This window comes from Tachypleus tridentatus, chromosome 13, assembly GCF_004210375.1.
Source record: "Tachypleus tridentatus isolate NWPU-2018 chromosome 13, ASM421037v1, whole genome shotgun sequence".
Taxonomy (NCBI): Eukaryota; Metazoa; Arthropoda; class Merostomata; order Xiphosura; family Limulidae; genus Tachypleus; species Tachypleus tridentatus.
Genome location: NC_134837.1, coordinates 220,282,288 through 220,307,497, shown reverse-complemented (window position 1 = coordinate 220,307,497; position 25,210 = coordinate 220,282,288). Strand labels below are relative to the sequence as shown.

The 25,210-nt window shown below is 34.8% G+C and overlaps 1 protein-coding gene and 1 long non-coding RNA gene across 7 annotated transcripts in view; one reads left to right on the top strand and one right to left on the bottom strand.

Annotated features, from left to right (window-relative positions):
- The window catches only part of LOC143240481 (ras-responsive element-binding protein 1-like), a 41,096-nt gene extending 27,744 nt beyond the window's left edge, over positions 1 to 13,352 (bottom strand). The window contains exon 1 of one of the 6 annotated variants that reach the window (XM_076482970.1): positions 13,212 to 13,352. In XM_076482970.1, coding sequence (XP_076339085.1) covers positions 13,212 to 13,308 — 97 coding nt within the window. In that variant the 5' untranslated portion in view covers positions 13,309 to 13,352. Of the gene's footprint in view, positions 1 to 10,075; positions 10,259 to 10,303; positions 12,374 to 13,211 lie in introns of those variants that run through there. The other 5 variants (XM_076482974.1, XM_076482971.1, XM_076482973.1 and 2 more) reach the window with 5 other exon arrangements.
- On the top strand, positions 10,657 to 13,754 carry LOC143240482 (uncharacterized). The gene is made up of 2 exons (XR_013021783.1): positions 10,657 to 10,791; positions 13,219 to 13,754. It is a non-coding gene; the product is annotated as an uncharacterized LOC143240482 (long non-coding RNA).
- The last annotated feature ends 11,456 nt before the right edge of the window (positions 13,755 to 25,210 follow it).

Genomic DNA, 25,210 nt, shown 5'->3' with positions numbered 1-25,210 from the left:
GATTGTTAACAATTACCTTTACCTAGAAATCATAATTATCTAAGTACGTGACTGCTTATTTAACGCTTATACACATAAGTAATAATTACTGCGATATACTAAGTTGGGTAAACCTTTCCATATCTTAGAAAAGTCTGTAACTGATTTCAATATGTATTATGCGACTGAGGGAAAATCCCCCTCCCTGCCAAAAAAAAAAAAAAGTTGAAACTAGTTCCAAATCATTACTTTAATTTGTGACTAAGTTTTCGGGTTTTTAAGTTTTATTTTAGGTAGAGTCAGGCGATTTTGCTTGCGTATGGGGAGGTGTATACCCCCAACACACACACCCTCCGGCAGTAAGAATTTATTTTGTACACTGAATAACCACTTTCTATGAAACTAAGTTTTTGATTTGTTAACCAATAGGGAGAATCTATCCAAACTTTATCACGAAATATTTATTACAGAGTTTTTAGGCTAGAAAAGCAGACCAACATTCTGGACTAGTAAAGGATTTTTTTCTCTAGACAGAAGATTAAAAGATCCCAAGTTTTACAACATCTTATAGCCAAGTTCACATTTCTAACCCCTCTCACCAAATGCGTATACATAAGTTTTACAACACATTACAGCCTGCACACTTCTAATCCTGATCATCCTATGTCTGTGCTCATGTTCCCTAAAGATGTACAAACTGGTCAGTATTTCAGAGCTCTTACAGGAACCTAATTACAAAATAGAGAGTACAAAACTAAGTTATTTATACTGCTTTGAAAATTTAGGAGTTAATACTCGTTAGTATTAACAGTTGTTGACAACCTTTCATTTTCGTCTACAGCATCTTTCTTAATTCTCATGTTTAACCATACTTATATACACAACTAAAGGGCACGATTCTTAAAGAACGAGAACCCGTTTTCCAAAATAAGATCAACAATCTCACACTATCGTTGTATAGGTTCCAAAAGTTTTGTCTTTATCTGATTTGCCAACAACCTTAACCCTAACAACTTTTTTTGAAAGCCAACACATAGATGTGCACGCACGCACAGAAACTGAAACTTAAGATCATAATTTGTTAGGTTTTTACGTCTTAATTTATCGAAATTTTCAACACTAGTTTCACAGTAGAAAAAGAAAAAAAAAAATATATATATATATATACATTTATGAGTTAATACATTTGTCTTTCGGCTAAAATTTCTTTCAAGGTGTTCCGGATCCTTTACGTTTCAGTGAACAACTACAACATTTGGGCAGGAATCAATAGTATTTTGTTTAATACATACAACTAGATACGATGGGCAACATGCTCATGTGTTTTTGAATACAACATCACAAATACATACGATGTATAGCAACGCTTGTGGTAGACTTTTGTGTTCACTTCTTTAACTGGTTGCTAAGGGAATACGCAAGCGAGCGAGCTCAAGTCAATGATGCATTATCACGTGCTTTGCTAGTGCATAAATGACGAGATGGGATCGAAATATGACATGAGCATGGCTTAACAGGAATGTTTTTATTGTAAATAATGATAGTATTTTGAAACTACCGATATTATGATCAGTTTAACAGTGAACTTTTCTGGGTTAAAACGGACTTATGTACATTATTAACACTCCTTTTCCTATCTAGCAAGAAATGCGTGCGAGGATACAATGACGTCACGACATACGTGACAAATTCCTCAAACGGGGAGAGGATGGCTGTTCCTACAGTTTCAAACTGATGCACATGATGGAAGATTTTTTCATGGCGCATTAAATGCACAGAATAAATAGTTCCCTCTCTCATTCTATAATCAGGTGCTTTCATATGTATACGTCAGAGACAAAATATAAAAGTTTTAGAGAAATGAATGTTTTCATAAAAGCCTATTGAAAACGAAATAACACTAAGTTAAATTAAAAATATGAAAACCTTATCACGTGAGACCCAAGGTTATATTAGGCGCATGTATTGCACTAATCGATCTACGCAGTGTGTGTGTATTATATTCACATTTCAAGTTAATATAACCATACCAAAATCAAAACTAAAACCTCTAGACATTCTATTTCCCTTGTATGATTTCGAGTTCAGTTAATTACTGCATTCATAGTTCACTTATAATCCAGATCCTGTGAGAATTTACACTATTAAATATCCGTTTGTGCAGCTATCACGGAAACAAATTATATCAGAGACACTTCTTAAATACACCCATAATTAAATCCAAAAGTGTTGGTTTAATATTTGGTGCCCGTGAAAATACCATTAAGCTCGATTATGAGCTTACTCACAGAAGCTTCATGAAAGTTATTATCTATATGTCAAAAAAGTAAAATCCTTTATAAATACTTGTCCTAGACTGACCTAGAGTATTATAGTAATTGAAAAACAAGAAAGATAGCGGAAAATGAAAAATATTTCAGGAAGTGAACTGTTGAACGACTAACTGACTACCCTTAGTGATCCCAATTCTTCCTACATCAGTCGAATGGGTAGCGCATAATAAAAACCACGTGTAGATCAGCAACAGATGTAAAAAAAAAAAAAAAAAGCACAGACTCGAAAGTTTTACTATGGTACACTAAAACATTATATATACATATATATATAGACAGATACAAATTAATTAAGTAATTTGCTCAATAGCCTAAAGAGAAGACCGGAACTGGAATACATGAAACAAAGAAAATACACTATTGTTATTCGAGGCTATCCAATGACAACAAAGTTCACCAAAAAATCCCTCTCTATACACCAGAGTAAGCCTAATTGTCTATCTAATCACAAGGTATGATTATCTGTATCCAAGTGGAATGCTTGCAATATTGATATGAAACACATGAGGAATACTCACTTGAAGAGAATGGGAGGGGGGGGGCTTATGACACGTTAAGTTACCCGAGCTGTTTTATAATACTAATTTCTGTAAACAAAAACATAAATGTGTAAAATACTAGTGAATAGAGAGATGTAGAAAATTACATTTTGTATCATTTTGGGAAGGAGTGAGAGAGAGACAAGAACCATTGTCTTTTTTTAAAATACGCAGGACAAAACTACGTTATATATCATACAAGGTTAGTTTTAAGCAATTGAGGCACTTTACTCCCGAGTTAGGCAAACGTAATACTCCTAGTGTGGTCACAAGGTCTGTGCTAATTAACGATGTCTAGTTGCCAATGGTTTGAGCGTCATACACAGTACAACAGCCATCACAACAGGTACAAAAGTTGCTCACTCCATTCAGATTTTCACACGAGATTAGAAAACATAATGAAACATAACCTATCATCTCTTTAACAAAAAAAAATAAATTCAATGTATATCATAGGAACCATATCTAAAAATATGTCAGCTATAGTTGCATCGCACATAAATAACATAGTAAAGATGTAAAACAGAAAATATTAAGCGCAAAAAAAACAACAAAATCATTTATGATGAGAAAATGGTTGAGACATCACAAAAAATAAGCTTCCAATATAGCAGATATAAAATGATTAAACATTATATTTTTTACTTTCAGTCTAGTGTTCCTTTAATTACTAATGTAGTATTTTTCCACTGACGCAATAGTCAATTGACTAGCTTCCGGATTAAAAACAAAGACTACTTTACTCGTTCGTCAGTTCTTCTTAGTTATGAATAAACGTTGGTTCAAATAATATACATATTGATAATAAATAATTTGGTGTTAAAAATAAGCAAACACTTAAATGTCAACAAAAATCTTAAACCTAATTATGATGAATAATCTCTTAAGTGCATTTTAAAAATTACAGTTCACTAACTTAACCTATTTTACACATAAACTGTTGGGCCCAGCATGGCCAGGTGGGTTAAGGCGTTCGACTCGTAATTCGAAGGTCGAGGGTTCGAATCCCCGTCACACCAAACATGCTCGCCCTTTCAGTCGTGGGGGCGTTATAATGTGACGATCAATCCCACTGTTCGTTGGTAAATGAGTAGCCCAAGAGTTGGCGGTGGGCGGTGATGACTAGCTGTCTTTCCTCTAGTCTTACACTGCTAAATTAGGGACGGCTAGGACAGATAACCCTCGAGCAGCTTTGTGCGAAATAAAAAAAAAAACAAGCAAAAACTGTTGTTGTTCAAATAAATTTTCAACCACTGTCATCCCTCGACGGGACAACGCTAAATATATGGACTTATCACAATAAAAACTGGAGTTCGATCCCCCGCATTGAACACAAAAGGTAGCCCAATGTTGTTTTGCTCTAAAAAACTAAATGAACAAACGACCACTGTTTGTCTTATCCCAGCTGATGTAATGAGCTCTGGTTATGCACGAAAGGTTTCGTCGGCAATGGATATAGTATGTAGAGGGTGTGAAGATATTATTACACACTACTTAGCTTTTATTCTAAATTTCTTATAATGTAAACTGCACTGTCTAGCATATATATATAGTGAAAAGTACTAAACAAAAGCAGAGCTTATTTAAAACTGTACAGTTCGTGTGGATTTTATTTTCACTTTGATAAACCTAAATGTCCAACCAGATTGTTCTAAATTTCAAATGTTTTTTTTTTTTTTTTCTACGCGTGCAATGTGATCGCTCAACAGCGATATTTGCATTTCCGAACGGTTCACTACAATTTCAAATTTATTGTGTATCTCGATGAAATGGGGCAAACTTTTAGTAAAATATACAAGTTTGGTGCTGCACATAAAACATGATGTGTTGCAAACAATATTTTTACTCAGCACATACAATTCACAGATATGTCCTGAGAACAAATATATTTTGTAACACATAATTTTTTGTTCGCAGCACCAAACTTGTACATTTCACTAAACGTTTTCCCCATTTCATGTAAATACAGACAAATGGAAGTTTATAAAAGGTGAGTGAGGTAGAAAAATATATTTTTTACATCGGGCAAAACATCTGTAATAATATTTCTCAACCAAGGTCTGCAGATTCTCACAACCAAAACATCTGTAATAATATTTCTCAACCAAGGTCTGCAGACCATTCTCACAACCAAAACCTCTGTAATAATATTTCTCAACCAAGGTCTGCAGATTCTCACAACCAAAACATCTGTAATAATATTTCTCAACCAAGGTCTACAGACCACCGCCAATTCTCACAACCAAAACCTCTGTAATAATATTTCTCAACCAAGGTCTGCAGATTCTCACAACCAAAACATCTGTAATAATATTTCTCAACCAAGGTCTGCAGATTCTCACAACCAAAACATCTGTAATAATATTTCTCAACCAAGGTCTGCAGATTCTCACAACCAAAACATCTGTAATAATATTTCTCAACCATAGGTCTGCAGACCACCGCCAATTCTCACAACCAAAACCTCTGTAATAATATTTCTCAACCAAGGTCTGCAGATTCTCACAACCAAAACCTCTGTAATAATATTTCTCAACCAAGGTCTGCAGATTCTCACAACCAAAACCTCTGTAATAATATTTCTCAACCAAGGTCTGCAGATTCTCACAACCAAAACATCTGTAATAATATTTCTCAACCAAGGTCTGCAGATTCTCACAACCAAAACATCTGTAATAATATTTCTCAACCAAGGTCTGCAGATTCTCACAACCAAAACCTCTGTAATAATATTTCTCAACCAAAGTCTGCAGATTCTCACAACCAAAACCTCTGTAATAATATTTCTCAACCAAGGTCTGCAGATTCCACCGCCAAAATTCTCATAATAAACCTCAACCAAGGTCTGCAGATTCTCTCAACCAAAAGGTCTGTAATAATATTTCTCAACCAAGGTCCAGATTCTCACAACCAAAACCTCTGTAATAATATTTCTCAACCAAGGTCTGCAGATTCTCACAACCAAAACCTCTGTAATAATATTTCTCAACCAAGGTCTGCAGATTCTCACAACCAAAACCTCTGTAATAATATTTCTCAACCAAGGTCTGCAGATTCTCACAACCAAAACATCTGTAATAATATTTCTCAACCAAGGTCTGCAGATTCTCACAACCAAAACCTCTGTAATAATATTTCTCAACCAAGGTCTGCAGACCACCGCCAATTCTCACAACCAAAACATCTGTAATAATATTTCTCAACCAAGGTCTGCAGATTCTCACAACCAAAACCTCTGTAATAATATTTCTCAACCAAGGTCTGCAGATTCTCACAACCAAAACCTCTGTAATAATATTTCTCAACCAAGGTCTGCAGACCACCGCCAATTCTCACAACCAAAACCTCTGTAATAATATTTCTCAACCAAGGTCTGCAGATTCTCACAACCAAAACCTCTGTAATAATATTTCTCAACCAAGGTCTGCAGACCACCGCCAATTCTCACAACCAAAACCTCTGTAATAATATTTCTCAACCAAGGTCTGCAGACCACCGCCGATTCTCACAACCAAAACCTCTGTAATAATATTTCTCAACCATAGGTCTGCAGACCACCGCCAATTCTCACAACCACCTTACCAGTTTGCGGAATTTCACGAAAACAAACAAGTAAAAACTAACAAAATATTTACGTGTAAATAGTAATGAGTTTTCGCTGTAGTCAAATTTTAGTTGTCTGTGTAAATTAAGAGAGGCACTGAGCCGGTCTCTGGTATCGAAAAAACTTAGAAACACTGTTCTAATACCTCCGAAATGCATATTTATACGGTTTTTAGTCTCTTTATAATGTTTTATAATATTATGTCTGGTATTTACTCTCCTTTACCACGAACTGTAAGAATTTAGGGTAAAATGAAAAGTTGATAACTCCGATATCAAATACATAATACCATGTAAAAGGTCACGACATGCGCACTTTGACCCCCATTCTTGCACACAGGGTATTTTGGTCACGTCTCACAATTTTTTCTTTCCCAATCTTTTACACATTACGTCACAAACCCATATCATCTACAAGTTTACACATCCTTTAAACTGGTTTATTGTTTCTAGATCTCCATGACGTGAGAGATTTGCCTTATTATATATTATTCCAGAAATAGATTGTTTTCAGTTGCGTGTACCAAACATTTACGATTATTGAAAGAAAAATTACTCCGAGATTAAAAATGGGATTCTAAGCTTATTACCAATTAAAGAGATATAAGTTTTAAATATAAGTAATTACTCGTAAGTTACACAACTATGATAAAACGTATATTCCAACTACAACTGTAGATATGTTTCACAATTTGATCATTAATAAGTGTGTTAGTAAATCAATGGCCATTAACAGATGTCAGTGACTAAGAAAAGCTTTGTGTTATCATTCTGAACCATAAAAACATTGTTAGGATTAAAGCAATAACTCAATATCGCATTTTGAAGTAAATTTAACGGTTTCAAATTTCTAAACTGATTAAATTTTGTTACAACTTATTTCTGTTTTTTTAGCAAAGTAAAAATAAAATCTTAATGCAAAACGATAAAAAATTATTTACCGAAAGTTTTATTATGTTCTAAATGTGACAGCGTTTAGCAAAGAAGCCTTAAACTTTATCTAATTCTTAATGAAACTGTTGATTCTATTACATGAAAAAGTAAGAATCATTTCATGAGTCGCAAACGGTTTAACTACATTTATTTGTAATATCTGGTAAAAAGGTACACAAGATTACTTGCTGTTATTAGATTTCTAAATCGATTCAAAAAGAACAGGAATAATTTATTTTCTTAAGATTACGTATAAATGAGGTTTAAACATATTATACAAAACAAAGAAAAGGGGAAAATGTACAGATGAAAAAAACTTTCTGAATTTCGCGCGAAGCTACAAGAGGACTACCTGTGTATAATTTAGCAGTTTAAGACTAGAGGGAAAAAACAATCAACATCATCTCCCACCACTAACTATTAGGCTACTCTTTTAGTAAAATATAGCGTATTTTGTATCTCCCAACTGCTGAGAAGGTGATCACATTCTGTGACGGGGATTCGAACCCGAGTCCGGCAGATTGAAAGCTTCCTGACCACTAAGTTATGCCAGGCCAGTAAGCAAATCAAAAGAGAGAAAGTTTTAACAAGGCAAAGATGGAAAACACAATCTTGCAACTCTGTGACTCAAATTCGGATCATTTAATTTCAATACTAAACTACTTAAAATTGTTTGTAAAAAACAAAAAGGTAGAACAAGAAGTTTTTAGGGCTGTATTTTATATTATGTTTTTCTTAAATGACATAAAATATTTTAAGAGGAGTAAAACTAGTTATTTCATGCCTGGTTTTAGGTATAACTCACAGAACGGTAAGTAACAGGACTTTGTTTTAGCTCGCATTACAAAAGTTAATTGCTTAAGGACTCAGATACCGATTCATACATCAAAGAGTGTGAAAATGTATAAGAAACAACACAAACGCTATGTAATCAATACAAAAGCTTTACATCTAAAATATCATGTTAAAAACAACAGACAAATATTTGTGTTTGGGCATGCGCAAGTAACTAGCTCTGTAAATAGTTAAATATATATATATATTGTTTTTACAAAACTCTGTAGAGGATCGACAGTCGCTACCGATTTAAATAATAAATCATAGATTAGTGAAATGTAGTCTTACATTAGATTATCATACGACTTAGTTTCATATGAATCCCTGGCACTACTTATATTCTTATACGATTCTTTACTGGTTAACTTTCATTTGATTTTATATGTGTTAAGTGTACTTTTTGCTCTTTGACTTGCGATGTTTTAAGAAAGATGCGAAACATCGATGTCTATATAAATATCACGAAATTGTTAAAAATATTTCCTAAAGTTTCAAGCCTCAAACTAACTATAGGTTTATAATTTAACTGATTCACGATTTAAAATAATATTTACCAATCACACAGCGAAAGTGCAAACAAAATATCATCATTATTGCAGTTAATTTCATTTGTCAGAACATATATTTCCTATATGTTTTGTATTGAAAATGGGTTATTCTTTCCTACGTGTTTTATATAGAAACTAGGTGATTCTATCACCACTTTTTATGTTTACTTGTGACACATAAACACATGAAATTACTCAATATGATGCAAAGTCTGAAAGGTATATTCCAAATTACTCCACGGCAAACATTAGTAGTTGTAAACGTACGGTTTTATTCTCTTAGCATTCGACATTTTGTCTTTACTGATATGAGTGTACTGCGCCGTCTTTGTATGTACTATTACAGTTTGAATATGTAAAGCTGTTGATACTCTCGCTCACGGGGGAGGAAGGGGGTATGGTACTGTAATAGGTTCTGCATGTATGTTTGTCTGTGTTTCCGCGCAATGATTTCTAAAACTAACAACACGATGCATACGAAAACATTACACAAGATAAGAAGTCATTATGGAACAGTCCTCCCCAAATTTTGTCCGGCTCCGGATTCTGGGTCACTTTAAAGCTTTCCTAATCAGTAGCAATTAATATGTAACAACAGTTCATAACGGATTAAAAGCCAGAATAAATTCGTCAACGGTAGGAGGTCAACTTTTGTAATGCCAGTAGTTCATATATTTTGTGTTTTCGACAGTAACCTCTAAAAGTGGTCATTAAAAAATATACTCGGATGAAATATATCATCACAATTAATTAATAATCTAACCTTTACAACACTTTTCCCATAAAATAATACGGTTTCCATTTTTAAGAAAAATAATGTTCGTCTTTAATTTTTTTAAATGAACACTGTATTCGGAAAAAAAAAAGTTACAAAAGTTAGACTATTAGTGATACTACAACTATCCATTAACAGAAATACAACAAAGAAATAAACAGCCAAAAGACAATATAACCCTATTGACGTAAAGAACCACCTGTAACAAGTTTTCAGTTTGTTTTAGAACAAAACCACATTGGACTAACTAATGTGTCCAACGCGGGAATGGAACCTCTATTTTTAGTCCCACTAGGGTTACCGCTGTCCCACTAGGTGGCTCGAATATTTCATTTTATTATTCTTGTCAACAATAAAACTTACCTTTTTTGTAGGAATACAAACTAATTCTAGGTCTTCCTGGGATTTACTATTCTATACTAATTTAAATAAGTGAAAACATAAATGTGGATAAAGAAATGAAGACTTTTTTGAACTAAAGAATCAACACCTAAGGTTAATCCATCTATCGAATATGATTCAACTCACCTTGGAAAACAGTAATTGGGCATATATCAAATCTCGTAGAGCAGTTTGTAGCAAAGGATTGATAGTATCGATATTAAATCGTTGTTCGTGTTTTAAAATGGCGAACGGAAGTGACATATGCTATTGTTAAAGTAATTTTACATCTTCGTAGTGAAACAACAAACAACAATAGAACAATCTTACCCCTTCTGTGAAGTTGATAAAGTATAAATTTTAATTTCCACTCACCGGACCTGTAGTTATTTCCTTTATTTATTGAAACATTTCTTTGACCAATCGTCATTATCTTCTAGCCAACTGGACACGCAAGAATACACACCCTTATAATGAGAAGACTAAACTTAAGACTGCCCTTAAAGCGCTGTAATCTACCTGACGACGATGTTAGACGGAAGTTGACATCCTTCCGTCTTCGTCAGCCGGGAAGCAAGATTCCTTTTAAACATGTTACCCAATCACTTCACGAGTCAGGTATCCTGCTTCCGTCAAACATTCATGGTGCCCGCGGGGATGGGCGCGTAAAAACTAGCCTTTAATTTACCGCGTATTACAGTTACTGTTATATCACTCCTATACATTCACGTATACATGTGTATGTTGTTGCACGGACATTGGCAATACGGCAAGTCATCCTGAGAACGAAGTTACACTGCTATCCTATGTTGTCTACGTGGTGGAAACCACGACCAATGCAAGTAAAGAAACGGAGATTAGAGGTAGGGACGTTTGAAACACAGAAATAAGGTTAGTGACGCACTGCCTTTCCTGTACGATAACAATCGGCTAAACTTTACTCTTAAACACGCCTGAGTTCAGAATAAATCTTAGTAAGCTACTATTGGTCATTGAATCCACGTGCCATATGTAATTATTTACGTTCACGAATAAACAAGACATCGTAAACAATATATTAACTTCAATCTTCAAGTAAAACAACACTAACAGTAACACCGAAACATATGTACAGACACTTTCAGGTGTCTAGTGACACATGAAATTCACAACCATTGGTAACAGCACGACCTCTGTACAGAAGGATAACAAAAAAAGTGATTGTTAAATATCCACGAGAAAATTTATCGTAAAATCAACAAATATTTTTATATCTATGTTAAGCGTATCTATTCTTGAAAGATTGTTTCTGTGGCCCTATCCCTTCTACTTAGCTTTTATTTTTTCATGATCAATCTAGGGAGAGATAAAATTGGACGAAAGTTGTCCTCGTACGTCACACTTCGGTTGGTTGACTCCCACTGGGAGTGAAAGATGGAACGGAGTATTAAACTTACGTTCTGCTGCCGTCATCTAAAGTGGGACAGCACGTGACGCTTCTATACCACTACCTGGAGATAATACTTCTGACAAGCGTCGCCAAAACAGCAGGCTTACGAGTTCGTTCTATCTCTGGGCCGCATCCCATCCTAACAGCCTGCCAGGGGGAAGAAAGCGTTCATAGAGCAACAAGTGGCATGGCGGGTAACATCTAGAGATAGAAGGCGTAGGATGTTTCTTCCAAGTTGATGTGTCGTTCTAACAAAATACTTGATGGTTTCCAGTAGAATAAAATCAAACAAAACTGTTAATTAAGTAGCTTTTCATATAAAACAATTCTCATGATTATAAATACAGAGGAATCTGCAACTGAAAACTCAATAAGTAGTAACTATGGTAATCCTAATCTGTATTCTAATATTCGAAATAACTTCCACGTGGACGGATGTTAGCTTCTCGATCCTAATATTCTATCTTCTAGAAGGGTACTGTTGGTCATTATTAAGCTGTTTATTCAAGGAGGATACTATTGGTCACGATAAAATTTCTCGAACAGTAAAGACCCTAGTACGTTCATGCGGAATATTAAGGTATAACTGTTTGTGCATTTTTACATACCTTCAACTATTCACAGCGCTAGCTTCTCTCTGTGAAATTATCTTAAAGCTGGTACTTTCTCTGTGTCGTCATTTCCTGTGTAATACTCGTACTATATTTGACTAGCGCCACCATTTTGTACGGTTTCTCGCCGAGTAGCAAACAGAAAATACCAGCTCGAGGCAGCTGGGGAGTTGTCCCAGACCAAGTATCACGTGATTTGTTGCGGATGTTGGATTGCTCCTTCAACCTCCTGTTGCTAGGACTGCACGCTACAGGGGCAACATTCTTGGTTGCACGGGGGCGCGAGACAGCGATCGGATAAACTGACACCGACTTGGAGAAGAAACAAGATGCAATGGACGTCGGTGACCTTGTTAGGGTTTGATGTTTCAGGAGAAAGATGGTGTGATTCCCACTTTCCTTTCGCTGCGTGTCCAACCGTACCAGGTTGGGTGTATACCGGGCTCTTCGCTTGACTACACTCATTTCGGGCTACTTAGAGAAGACAGTACGTCACACGTCTCTGAATCGTAGAGAGACTTTAAGGACAACCAACCGCTCTTTAAAAATCCAAACTAAACTGGCAAGACAAGTCTTATCATGTACTTAACCTAAAATCTGCTGGTAGCAAATTGTAACACGTACTAAAAACATTATGTTTCACAGTCGATATTCACACAAAAGTAACAGTATAACTTCTACAGATAGTCACAAAATTATTGGTAAAACTCCCACAGCCAGACACAAAATGTATATAACTACCACAGTCAGCCACAAAGCCAGTGGTATAACGCCTTCGAACAGTTAAAGGAGCTTAATTTTAAACTCAATAGATGAAATAGTTTTAGTTTTTCTACGATAAAAATAATTTTAATATTCCCAAACAAATCCACTGTGTGTATTCTTTTGTTGTATTAAATATGAGTTAATCATGCAACATCGGAATCTCGGGTATACATGAGAAATACATTTTAATTTCCTATATTTATAGCATTAATACTGATGGAAAATCTCACTCGATAACATGCACAAGATATTTTTGCCAATTACGAAAGTCCCTGCGCGAAAGCAGTTACATTGTCCAACGTTCATGACGATGCATTAGTAAACAGGTTGTTATCGCTCAACTGAATGAAAGCCAGATAACGTGATGTAGGAGAAAGTCTTAACAAAAACCTTTTAAAGTGTTACTTTAGTACAATTAACTACCTCATATTCTATTTTTATAGTTAGAAAAAATATATGATTTTATTGTTTTACTTACTTGAAAGGTTACTAGAAGTACTAGCAATGTCACAAGGTCTACATGCACGATGTACGGCCCCCTTGTCTTCTGCTGAGATTCGGGGAAAACAGTTCATACCTCACTTACAGGATGCTAGAGACAGACAGCCCCTGCCATCCTTAACTGGCTTATTCGGGTCTGTCCATTATGCCACCACCTGTAGGTAGGAAGAAAGTTGAACGTGGAGGGGCGCGCATGTATCATAGGGAAAGATAAGAAGTGAAATAATGTTAATTTTATGTATATTCCAGTAGTAATTTATTTCATCAAACGAGAAACTGATATAATGTCCTAACATGAGTTATGAACACAGTTCTTATTAATTTCATTTGAAGGCATAAGTCTGATAAAAATAATTTTACTTATTAAATGTTTATAACGATAACTACTAAATATAAGCATATATATATATATATATATATATATATATATATATATATATGTAACTCTGTAATATATGTATGAATGAGCCTGTGTTACTCTTTTCGAAAAAATACGAATAAATAAATATTAGAAAATATATTAACTGTGTGGAGTGTGATTTATAATATACTATAAAAAGTTAAAATCTCGAGTTTAAGTCTCTACCGGAAATTTATAGTTGATGTAACAAAGGTTTATGGTTGAAGCTACGCAGTCAAGTGGAGAATCCAACAGTTGGAAACAGCGATGCATAAAGAGCGACTGCAAGATAACATTGCTAGTTGCTACCTGCACTTGGTAGGCAATAAAAGATACCACACCCTGCACGACACATCATCTCCGTGTAAGCGCCACCTAGGAAACAAGCAACTCGCTGGCTGACTCAGTTTCCTGCATCTCTGTTCACCTGTATTCCACGTTCCATGCAACTTTTAAGTGTTCTGAACGAACAAAGACATATCTTGATTCGAGTCGTGGGTACACTGATATTTTGTTGGTTATGAAGGCGAATGGACAAATAAATATACGAAGAGCAGTTTCAGGTGAAAAAAACAAGTCCATCGGTACCTTATATTTAGCGAACTACGAGATTTTAAGCAAACTCAAAACTTATTTTCGTAACTTAAATATTTTACTCACAAAAAATTATTTATTATCCCCCTATAACATCGTTAAGATGGGTTCAAATAACTGATTGGATTTTTGTTTTGTTTTTATCATTGACTGGTCTTACTGTTAGATGCCGTAGGACGAATTAAAGTGGCCCAGCATGGCGAAGTGGTTAAGGCACTCGACTCCTATTCCAAGAGTCGTGGGTTCGAATCTCCTTCACACAAAATATACTCGCCCTTTCAGCGGTGGGGACATTATAATATTACGATCAATCCCACTATTCGTTGGCAAAAGAATAGCTTAAAAGTTGGTGATAGGTGGTAATGACTACCTGCCTTCCCTCTAGTCTTACACTGCTGAATTAGGGACGGCTAGCACAGATAGCCTTCCTGTAGCTTTGTGCAAAATTCAAAACAAACCAAATGAATTAATGTTGTGTTCAAAAGTCATTAGGTTTAAGAGTACTAATAAGCGAGGTATTAATGAAATTGGTATCGAAGATTTAATAACTTTTTTTTTGTATTTTAGTTTTATAACGAACGAGATCAAGGCTACATTGATAAAACTCTCGACTACAGCATACACAAGAGTGATCCATTCTGATCCCTGTATTTCTTCCAAACGACCAGACTCAGTGGCCACTTTCTTGGTTTGTTTGGTGCTGGCCTTCTTTAAACGTGAGTCCGCCTCCGGCATCTTGTCCTATCATATACAACCCTCGTGTATTGTAGACTCCCTACACAGCTAAATTCCTTATTGGTCAGAGCATCCTGTTCCTTTGGTTGTTCAAACTGATGGTTTGTACCCTATTCTTATCAGCGTCTTTCAGGCACAGACTAATTCTAAATATAGAAGTCCAGTCCTTTCTGAACCCTCCCCCTGTGCGCACAAACATGACTAGCCTAACAGACGGTTTTAGAATTGTTAGTATTTGGACTTGAGAGCCCTCGATGAGATTCGACGCAATGTTCATATTGACTGCATTAAGCCATTATTGGTACAACTATAGCGTTAGTTATTGACCTCAAACCATGTGTGTTCAAGTCATAAATGTTCTTCACTGTTCTTACAACAAGATCACAAATCTATTTATCCACTCTTCGAAATGTCGGCTCATTCAAGGACAGATTTATTATCCTAAACACATACGTATTTATAGCCCTTAAAAACATTTTAATTAAGTGTTGGTGAAGAGAAAATAACTTTAACAAAATCAACCTTTTGATGAATAAACAATTATGACTTTTCTCTCTTTCTCTCTCAGAAACAGTAGCTGAGAAAATTTGCGTTTTAAAAACACTTTTGAAAAGAAACACGTTCAATTTCTTCAGGAGCACGCGACGTAGACGAAATGGGTTCATGCTTCAAAAATCACCTTTGTAGAACTGAAACGCTTTGGTTTTTTTTCTTCAAAAATTGTTGAATGACAATGGAATAATAATTATAATTTGTCGTAGAAAACGTGGTTTACTACGTAGGTCTTAACCAAATATTTAAACTTTCACTATTTCATAATTAAACGTAAAACGATAGTAAATTAAATCAAACCCCCTTTATACTTAGTATACATTTTAGGCATCATTAAATTACCAAATATTGTGATTTACGAGTATCATACATTTATAATATGTATTTTTGGTGAGGTGGACAAGTAGGAGAATGATCCACCCAATAACTCAATGTATTCCGACTTGGTCATTTTGGTGAGTGTTCATTTCTATGCACATATTGTATGTATGTGTTTTAGTATCGTTTATATATCTATGTGTGTAATATCTATGCGTTTCATGCGCTTGCCCTCCACAGTAGTGGTCAAACTAAAATTTCTGCCCTTGGCCATGGTGTGTTTCTTTGCCAACTTTTGTACAAAATTCAAATGCTTGAAAATATAAGTATAAAAATGTGTGCTGTACCAAAATTAGTCAAATATGTTTTTCTGAGCATTATACAAAACTTTTTAAATAAGTATTTCAAGGAACATGGAATGTTTATCTTGTCTTTTTGTAGATATAAAAACTATGTTTACCAATTTATCTAACGATTACCTTCATTTCAAGTTTATTATGTTTAAAATGTTTCCATATTCGAGTTTTAACGTTCATGGCCACAAAAAGTTCAGATAGTCATCACTACCCATCGCTCGCGCAAACTCTTGGACTACTCACTACCCACCGCTAACTCTTGGGCTACTCTTTTCCCAACGAATAGTGGGATTGACCGTAACATATAACGCTCCCACGGCTGAAAAGGCTAGCATATTTGGTGCGATCAGGATTCGAATCCGCGTCCCTCAGATTACGAGTCGAACGCCTTAACCCACCTAGCCATGCCGGGCCATCTTAGATTGTAAATCTGAGAGTTTGTGGTTCACAATCCGTTATCCTAAATGAGTACCTCGTACTCTGGGAGTGTGTGCGATATAAAAGTGACGGTCAAATCCCACTATTAGGCCAAAGAATAGTAGTACAATATTTGTCATTAGTTAAGTGCTGTTAACTCTTCCCTTCTATCTATCAAGTCAAAACTATATACAAATCGTCCTTTGCGTGTAATTTTAAAACAAACAAATCACATAACTATTCAATTAGCGGCCATCAGCATAAAGTTTACAATATGCAGCGACTGTAAAATATCTGCCAAAGAATACTACTGAATATACTAAGGTATATTTGTTAAATAAGTGGATGGTCCCGAAATCAGATTTCACTTGACAGTTATACATCTGTCAGAGAAACAATATAGATTTTCTAGACTAATAATCTAGAGGTATGTGTCTGTCAGAAAAATAACACAGGTTTTCTAATAATCTAGAGGTATGTATCTGTCAGAGAAACAATACAGGTTTTAGATTAATAATCTAGAGGTATGTATCTGTCAGAGAAACAATACAGGTTTTAGACTAAAAATCTAGAGGTATGTGTATCTGTCAGAGAAATAATACAGGTTTTAGACTAATAATCTAGAGGTATGTGTCTGTCAGAAAAACAGTACAGATTTTAGACTAATAATCTGGAGGTATGTATCTGTCAGAGAAACAATATAGGTTTTAGACTAATAATCTAGAGGTATGTAACTGTCAGAGAAACAATACAGGTTTTAGACTAATAATCTAGAGGTATGTAACCGTCAGAGAAACAATACAGGTTTTAGACTAATAATCTAGAGGTATGTATCTGTCAGAAAAATAATACAGGTTTTCTAATAATATAGAGGAATGTAATTGTTAGAAAAATTATATAGGTTTTCTAGACTAATAATCTAGAGATATGTATCTGTCAGAAAAACAATGTATGCTTTCTGTATTAATAACTTATCTGTGTATATCTGTCAGAAAAATAATGCAGGATTTTTTCTTTCAGTGCAGATATTAAAATTTCGTATGTAAGGTAACTACAACTAACTTATCGCCCCCCGCTAAAATCAGGCGTTCGATTCCCCTCGGTGGGCTCAGAAGATAGCCCGATATGGCTTTGCTATAAGAAAAACACACACACACACACACTAACCTATTACACAAAAAGTTGAATTAATACAAACCGAAACAGGATGTTTGCACCTTGTAAAGCAAGTAATTCACTATAAGATTTACCCTTCAAATACAATATTTGTTTTTTATCGTTACCGTCGATTAGTTGCAATAGTCTGATACATATTTATTATCCATATGTTTCGATACAAAAGTAGAGATGCAATGAGATTCACGCTTAATTTGTTAGAAATAAAAATAAGATATATTTCCAGAAGTTATAGTCTTTTGCTGTTTGCTTGTTTCAGCACAAAGTCGCACTAAGGATTATTTGTGTTCTGTATACAGGATGAATCGAACCCAAAATTTTAGTGTTGTAAGTCCATAAACTTACCGCTGACCCATCGGTGGAAGAAATAATTATTAGTTGTTTTCTGCAAAGCTAAGCGCCCCCCCCCCCCAGTGGCACAGAGGTATGGTTGCGGACTCACACCTGTAGAAACCGGATTTCGATACTCGTGGTGGGCAAAGCACAGATAGCCCATTGTGTAGCTTTGTGCGATGCTTAATTTCAAACAAGCGAAGAATATACTGTCTATGCCAGCTATACATGATATTGAACTGATAGCCTAGAGGGAAAGAATAAGCTCGTCAACATCACCCACCGTAAACAAATCGTGGAACTTGGATTTCACTTTTATAGTAAACACGTGGCTCCTAAGTGCAATCGTAATTTTTGTTGTGGTAACGGGAGTCGAATCATAGAATCTCTGACGAAAGTTCAGTATATTAATCACTTGGTCACGCTTTCTCGAGAGATGAGACCAATTTCTTAGCTTGTCTGATCGGTTTGTAGATGTATATGGATTTTACATAGTCCTTTGAGCCACAATAAATAGCGAAACTTTGGCTCACCGATAATTTTATCTGTAACATACAGACCGCATTTTTTAAATCCATAAATGAAGAAAATACTTCATAAATTCATACTACTTGGATTTTTCAACCATCCGGTTTCACTATCACTGGCACCTCTTGATATGTTTTCAATGGTATCTTAAACTTAAGTATTGATTTAGTAAAGTAGTTTAGAGTTTAATTTTATTTTCGTGTTTAAATTTATTTCTAATGGATTGTTTCACCAGTACAGTAAAGTCCAAGTATTAATTCCAAAACACAAGATTTGTCATGTATTTAATTTGTGCTAACCGTACTGATACTAGTATAAAGATGACGTTTTGTTTATTTACTTTAATAATGAGAAACATGAGGGACGGCTAGAGTTGGGCTAGTGACTAGCATGCCGGACTACTGATCATAAGATCCAAGGTACGGTCGATGGGCAAATCCACCGCGGATTGTATAAATTTGCGTTATAAAGATGCAAATAAATGAAATACTTTAAAACATCAGTGGTACAGAAGTGATGTGTAGAGACATTAAGTGGTACAGAAGTGGTGTGTAGAGACATTAAGAGTAAGAGAACAATAAGTTGATTCAGTTCATTCTCATCTGGGCAAAAACAACGCAAACTGTGCTCTTAAAATCCTATCTATGTACCTGCTTAGCCACACTGTTAAAAATAGTTTGTGATTTAGGCTTATAATACACTTGTTCCGCAGTTTGGAACGATGGTGACGCTGTAAGGGAAACGGTGGTTAAAATTTCACTGTTTGATCAGATAAAAGTAACCCAAGAGCTGGTGGTGGGATTATGTTTACTAATTACCTTCCTTCTGGACCATCAATACAAAACTAAGGATGATTAAGGCAAATGATCCATTCTGTATCTTTGATTGCAAATTCTTATAAAAAACATAATAATACTGTAAGGTGTGACATTTTTGTGTTTATTAGCAATTAACATCTCCTTACACCAGCGTTTCATAGTGTTATAACGAAATCTAATTTTAGGCACTACTGAATGACTTATATAGAATAAAACCAAGATGCTGGTCGTCTCAACTGCGGTAACAACAACTTCCTCGCGTAACACCGGTTAAGAATCTCTAATTTAATGGATTTTTGTGTGCCACCACCACCACCACCAATCTCACGTACCACCTGTTAAAATCGCTGTTCTAAGTGAAACCTACACTTTGAAAGTCACAGTATTGTTTTAACGTATCGAATCAGTGTGATTCTAGTTATATAGATTGTAATGTAAAACTGTGACTAGTGTCTGCTATATAATACTTACTTTGCTTTATTAAAGACCTTACCTCCGTAAATATTTTTATCATATTTCAATTAGAATAAATAAACGGTTAGACAACAAACGTCGAAACAACAGGTTCACAGAAAAGTTTCAACAGAAAGTACTATTTATATATTTATGTTTGTTTTAAGTGGAAGGATTTACAATGGGGCATCTGCACTAAGCCTATTGCAGAGATTGAATTAATTTCAGTATTTATGAGCTCTCAGGCTTACGGCTGAGCCACCAGGGAGTTGCATGTTCCGAATTAATCCATCCTTACAGTTGCCACTTGTTTACTGTGATTCTATTTTGAGGTCAAAGCCTTTAGTGTTAGTGTTACACATACAAATAATTTTACACGAAAAGACAGAAAAAGGGAGATCATAAATTATATTCTTTGGAAAGCTCAAATACAGCTTTGAAAATTAGATTGTGCTTGAAAATAACACTGGCTTGAAATATTAAGACATGTTAAACTAATTACTTAAGTAACAACCATTCCAGGTATGTTTCAATTACAATTTTAGCACATAATTAAAATGATTAAGAAGTTGTTTATTTCTTATTTCAAGGACGAATAAACTACTTTAAGTTTACTATCTATCTATCCATCTATACCTGTTTATAACTCAACAGCATCACCTTATCACTTCAGGCAGGTTTGCATGGATAGTATTTCCTTGTGAATAATAATTGGATTTTCGGTTTCAGAAAAGACATTGAAATGTTGTCCTAAGGAAATACACCGAAAAAAACGTCCTGCTCATAAAACCTGCTCGTGACGAGAATAAAAAGTTCATTCACAGAAGATATTAAAAGAACATCCAGGTGGCTAGGCCTGTAAACATGAAATCAGCTTAATTCACTTCTAATTTAATAATTTGCAAATATAAAGAGAACAAAAATAAAGAATAAATTCTGCAAGCATAATATATAAGCGCGAAACGTATTTGCAGATACACCGCAGTATGTAACATAGAATTCGAATTTTATATGGCCTTATATAATATTTCAATATACTGCTTGATCTCTTTGTGTAACGTTGGTTCTTCTCGGGAAACGAAGGCTTACGATCCTCTAAATTTTAAGGGCTAGAAAAATGCAGATTATATTAAAATAGAAATTACCACGAATCTACAAACCGAAAGAATACTTATTAGATGACCGTGGTTATGCCCTAAAGATCAGCTGGACCTCGACACCTGCCCCACCATTCTACTGTCACTCCGTTTCCCGTTTTCATTCGAAAGAACAGCCTGAGAACAGGAACAAAGAGACCTTCGGGCTACAAGGGAATGATAGGACCAAGAGGGGAGGGTGAAACTAAACTGGGTCCACTGCCTCGGGCTGACCACTGTATGCATGGTAGATTAGGTAAATAGCCGACCACTACCATTTCAAACTTTCTAAGGTAGGGAAGTAAAGTGAAAGCAGACAATGAAAAGTGTGTATAAAAGTTCTCTTTTCTAGTTAAAACGTATCCTTGTTTATTTCTATTCTAACCAAGCAAGTTATTAAAAAACAGAATAACCTGAACAGTTACTTACAGAGTTAAAAAAATATTATTTATGAAACGAGTATTTTTCGCTTTTCTTACACTTTTGAAATCAATTAATTTGTAATAGAAATAATTTATTAATCATAAAGCTGATTCAGAATATAAGTTCCAGAAGTTTGTAACCCGTTTTGTCTATAGAGATAATCATGTGACTTTTTAACATGATGATCTCTATAGACCAATTAAAATCTTTGTTATGAAAAAAATACAACGAGAAAACATAAAACTTCAAATACTTTAGTATACTTATTATATCTAAATACTTCTGTTCCCATAAATATGGCTGTAGCTATATTTTTCTGAAAAGAAAACGGTATTGTATTTCATTTTCATAAACGCCAAAAATGATGGTGTTATTCCGTTTCTTTACCTTCGCTGAGTAGCATCCTCTGACAATTAAAAATAACAGCTTTAGTAATGTTGAAGTGCTCTAAGAATTGTGAATGTAGCCACTTTTGTGTTGATGAATATTATTTTGACGCAATTGCGAAGTTTTGAAAACAAAGGTTTGAAGCACTTGATTAACTTCTATGGTTTGGTTTGTTTTGAATTTCGCGCAAAGATACACGAGGGCTATCTGCGCTAGCTGTTTCTAATCTAGCAATGTAACACTAGAAAGAAGGCAGCTCGTCATCACCACCCACCGCCAACTGTTGGGCTACTCTTTTACCAACAAAAAGTGGGATTGACCGTCACATTATAACGCCTCACAGCTGAAAGGGCGAGCATGTTTGGTCTGACGAGGATTCGAACTCGCGACCTTCGGATTACGAGTCAAGGGCCTTAACCACCTGGCTGTGCCAGGTCTAGCTTCTATGAGTATACCATATTGTGTGCATTCTCGTCCCAGTAATTTAGTTTCATTTATCTGAGATGTCAGTCCTTAATTTAAGCCTTCAATGGCTCAGTGGTAAAAACTGGGTTTCGATAGCTGCGGTGGTAGATGATAGATAGTATATATCGTGTAGCTTTGTGCTTAAGAACAAATAAACCTTTATTTAAATCTTTGATCTTCATGATTTAAAAAAATCTTATTGATGTTTTTATATTTTAGCTATCAAACAAATAAATCGAAATACAATATGATAAATTGAGATTTTCTTTAGTCATAAAGGCGAATATACGTAATCCTTCAGGTTCTTTAGCAGCAGAAGGGTTACTTCTGGAACCGAAGGTGGTAAAATGAAAACCGAAAATCTTACAAGTTTCTTAGTTTCTTCTATGTTTGATCTTTGTAATATTGCTGAAATACAATATAATAATTATTAAATTCCCTCCTTAGTTTATTAAAATGAGCGTGATAGTTTTGCACATCACAATTTTGATACAAAGTGGGTTTTAAATCTTAATATTATTAGTACAGACCATCTGAAAAAACAAATATTTCATCAAGTAAAATTAAAATGACTAGTTATAAAAACAGGTTTCCTTTATTCATCTCTTTGGTTAGAATAAATTCTACAAAGAGAGATTTCTTTTGATTTACAATTGAATTACGAAACTACTCAATGATTTAGCAATTCCAATTGAAGCAAAGCAGCCACGTGGCGGCCTAGCACGCGCGTGGTTACGGCACTCGACTCATAATCCGAGGGTCGAGGGTTCGAATCTCCGTCCCACCAAACATGCACGCCCTCTCAGTCGTGGGTGCGTTATAATGTTACGGTCAATCCCACTATTCGTTAGAAAAAGAGTAGCCCAACATTTGGTGGTGGGTGGTGATGACTAGCTGCCTCTCCTCTAGTCTTACACTGCAAAATTAAGGGAGGCTAGCGCAGTTATCCCTCGTGTAGCTTTGCGGGAAATTCAAACACATACCAAACAAACAATCCACGTGGTAGCTATCTCCCCAGCTCGTGGTAATAAAACGTGATACTTAGCTTTAGTGGATAAAAAACCCTTCTCAACTATGTCATCTTCAGATCAATCAGTCAGGCAACTGTGTATCTTTAGTTTGCTGATTATTTTCGGTTGATCAGATGGTCACATAACGAAACTGGTCAGGCAGGTTCCATCATGAATAGGGAACCAAGCACTTAAAGCGAAGTATGGAAGTTCATTTGAATAATATAACTTATACACATAGAAAATAATATAAACTTACAAAGTATTTCCCTAAAAGTGAGTACATTCCTAAGAAAAATTTAATATCAAGACATAAGTACATAGCGTGACATCGGCAAGGTTTAAGAACAAAGTGTGCGTTATAGAAAATGATATTTATAGGATTTGCGGATAATTAAGAGGAGTATGCCGTTTCTTAGTATACTATAAAATTGGAAATCAAATCAGAAACCCTAAAATCCAGGATAGGATGTAACGTACACGTATCACATAATGAAAAATGAGTCAAAAATATACAAAGAAGAAGAAAAAGGAAGTGATAAAAGCACGTTTTCGAAAGGCTTTAGTATCCAACTGCCAAGTAAAGTTTACATACAATACGCACACATACACACTTATTAAAAGTTAATTCTGAAAAGTGTACGTGTATGTAGACCAGCCTAAAAACTATTTCTGAAAAGACTTTAATTGTAATACAATAAAATTGTAAAATATTTTTCTTCTCTCTTTATACCTATTGTTGCTAATGCGCTGAAAATTCAAGGGCTGAACATCAGTATTTGACGTTTTAGTTCTGAAGCATTTTAACACTTTCGTTGCAAGCTAAGCCTCATTATTCGGCAACATCCTATTTCATTAACTCAAAAAATGTCTTACATGTAATTCATACTTACACTTGACCTCAATGTGGACCTGTGAAAGATTTTTATGAGAATTATCTCGCTTTTATAGAAAACTTAACATGTACATAAGAATGGAAAACATCTTTAAATAATGCATACTATGAAACAAGAAAAAATAGTGAAATAGATTTTGTTTGTTATTAAGAACAAAGCTAGATAAAGAATTTCTAGAAATTAGTGAAGTAAAAAAGAGAAAAAGAAAAAATATAATTATTTGAAAAAGTAACTAACTGGATAATTGTGAAAAAAAATTACGTTGATTTTATGATCCATTTATGTTTCATTACCATCGTGTCACGCTAAAAATATGTTATCAACTATATACGTATAACTGACACATTGGACGTGAGAAGGTTTATTGTTGGTCCATCTCTTGAACGCTTATGCAGGTTAATTGTAATCTTTATTTTGCTATGTTGTATTATTGTGGGGTTCGGTGGTTGATATTTTGTTTCGCTATATGAAAATGTACGTGTGCAGGTTGATCGTTGATTTATTTTCGCTATATTGCATTACACGCGTGACGGTTGATTGGTATTCTATATTTCACTTTGTTGTATTACACGTGTGAAGGTTTATTGTTGTTCTAAGTCTTGCTATATTATATGACGTGTTTGCAGGTTGATTGTTGATCTTTGTTTCGTTGTATCATATTGCACGTGTAAAGGTTGATTACTGGCTCACGTTTTGCTGTATTGTATTACTTATTTGAAATTTTGTTGTAGGTTTATGTTTTATCATAATATATTATATATGCGAAGGTTGATTATTAGTCCATGTTTCGCTTCATTGTATTACATGTGTGAAGGTAGACTGTTAGTTTATGTTTCGCTGTATTGTATTATACGTCTAAAGGTTGACTGTTGGATGGTCTTTCGCAGAATTGAATGGTTGCTCATCTATGTTAGTTCGTTCTTGTCGTAGTGCATATAAATGTTAAAATTGGTTTGTAGTAGGATTTAATATTTACTTA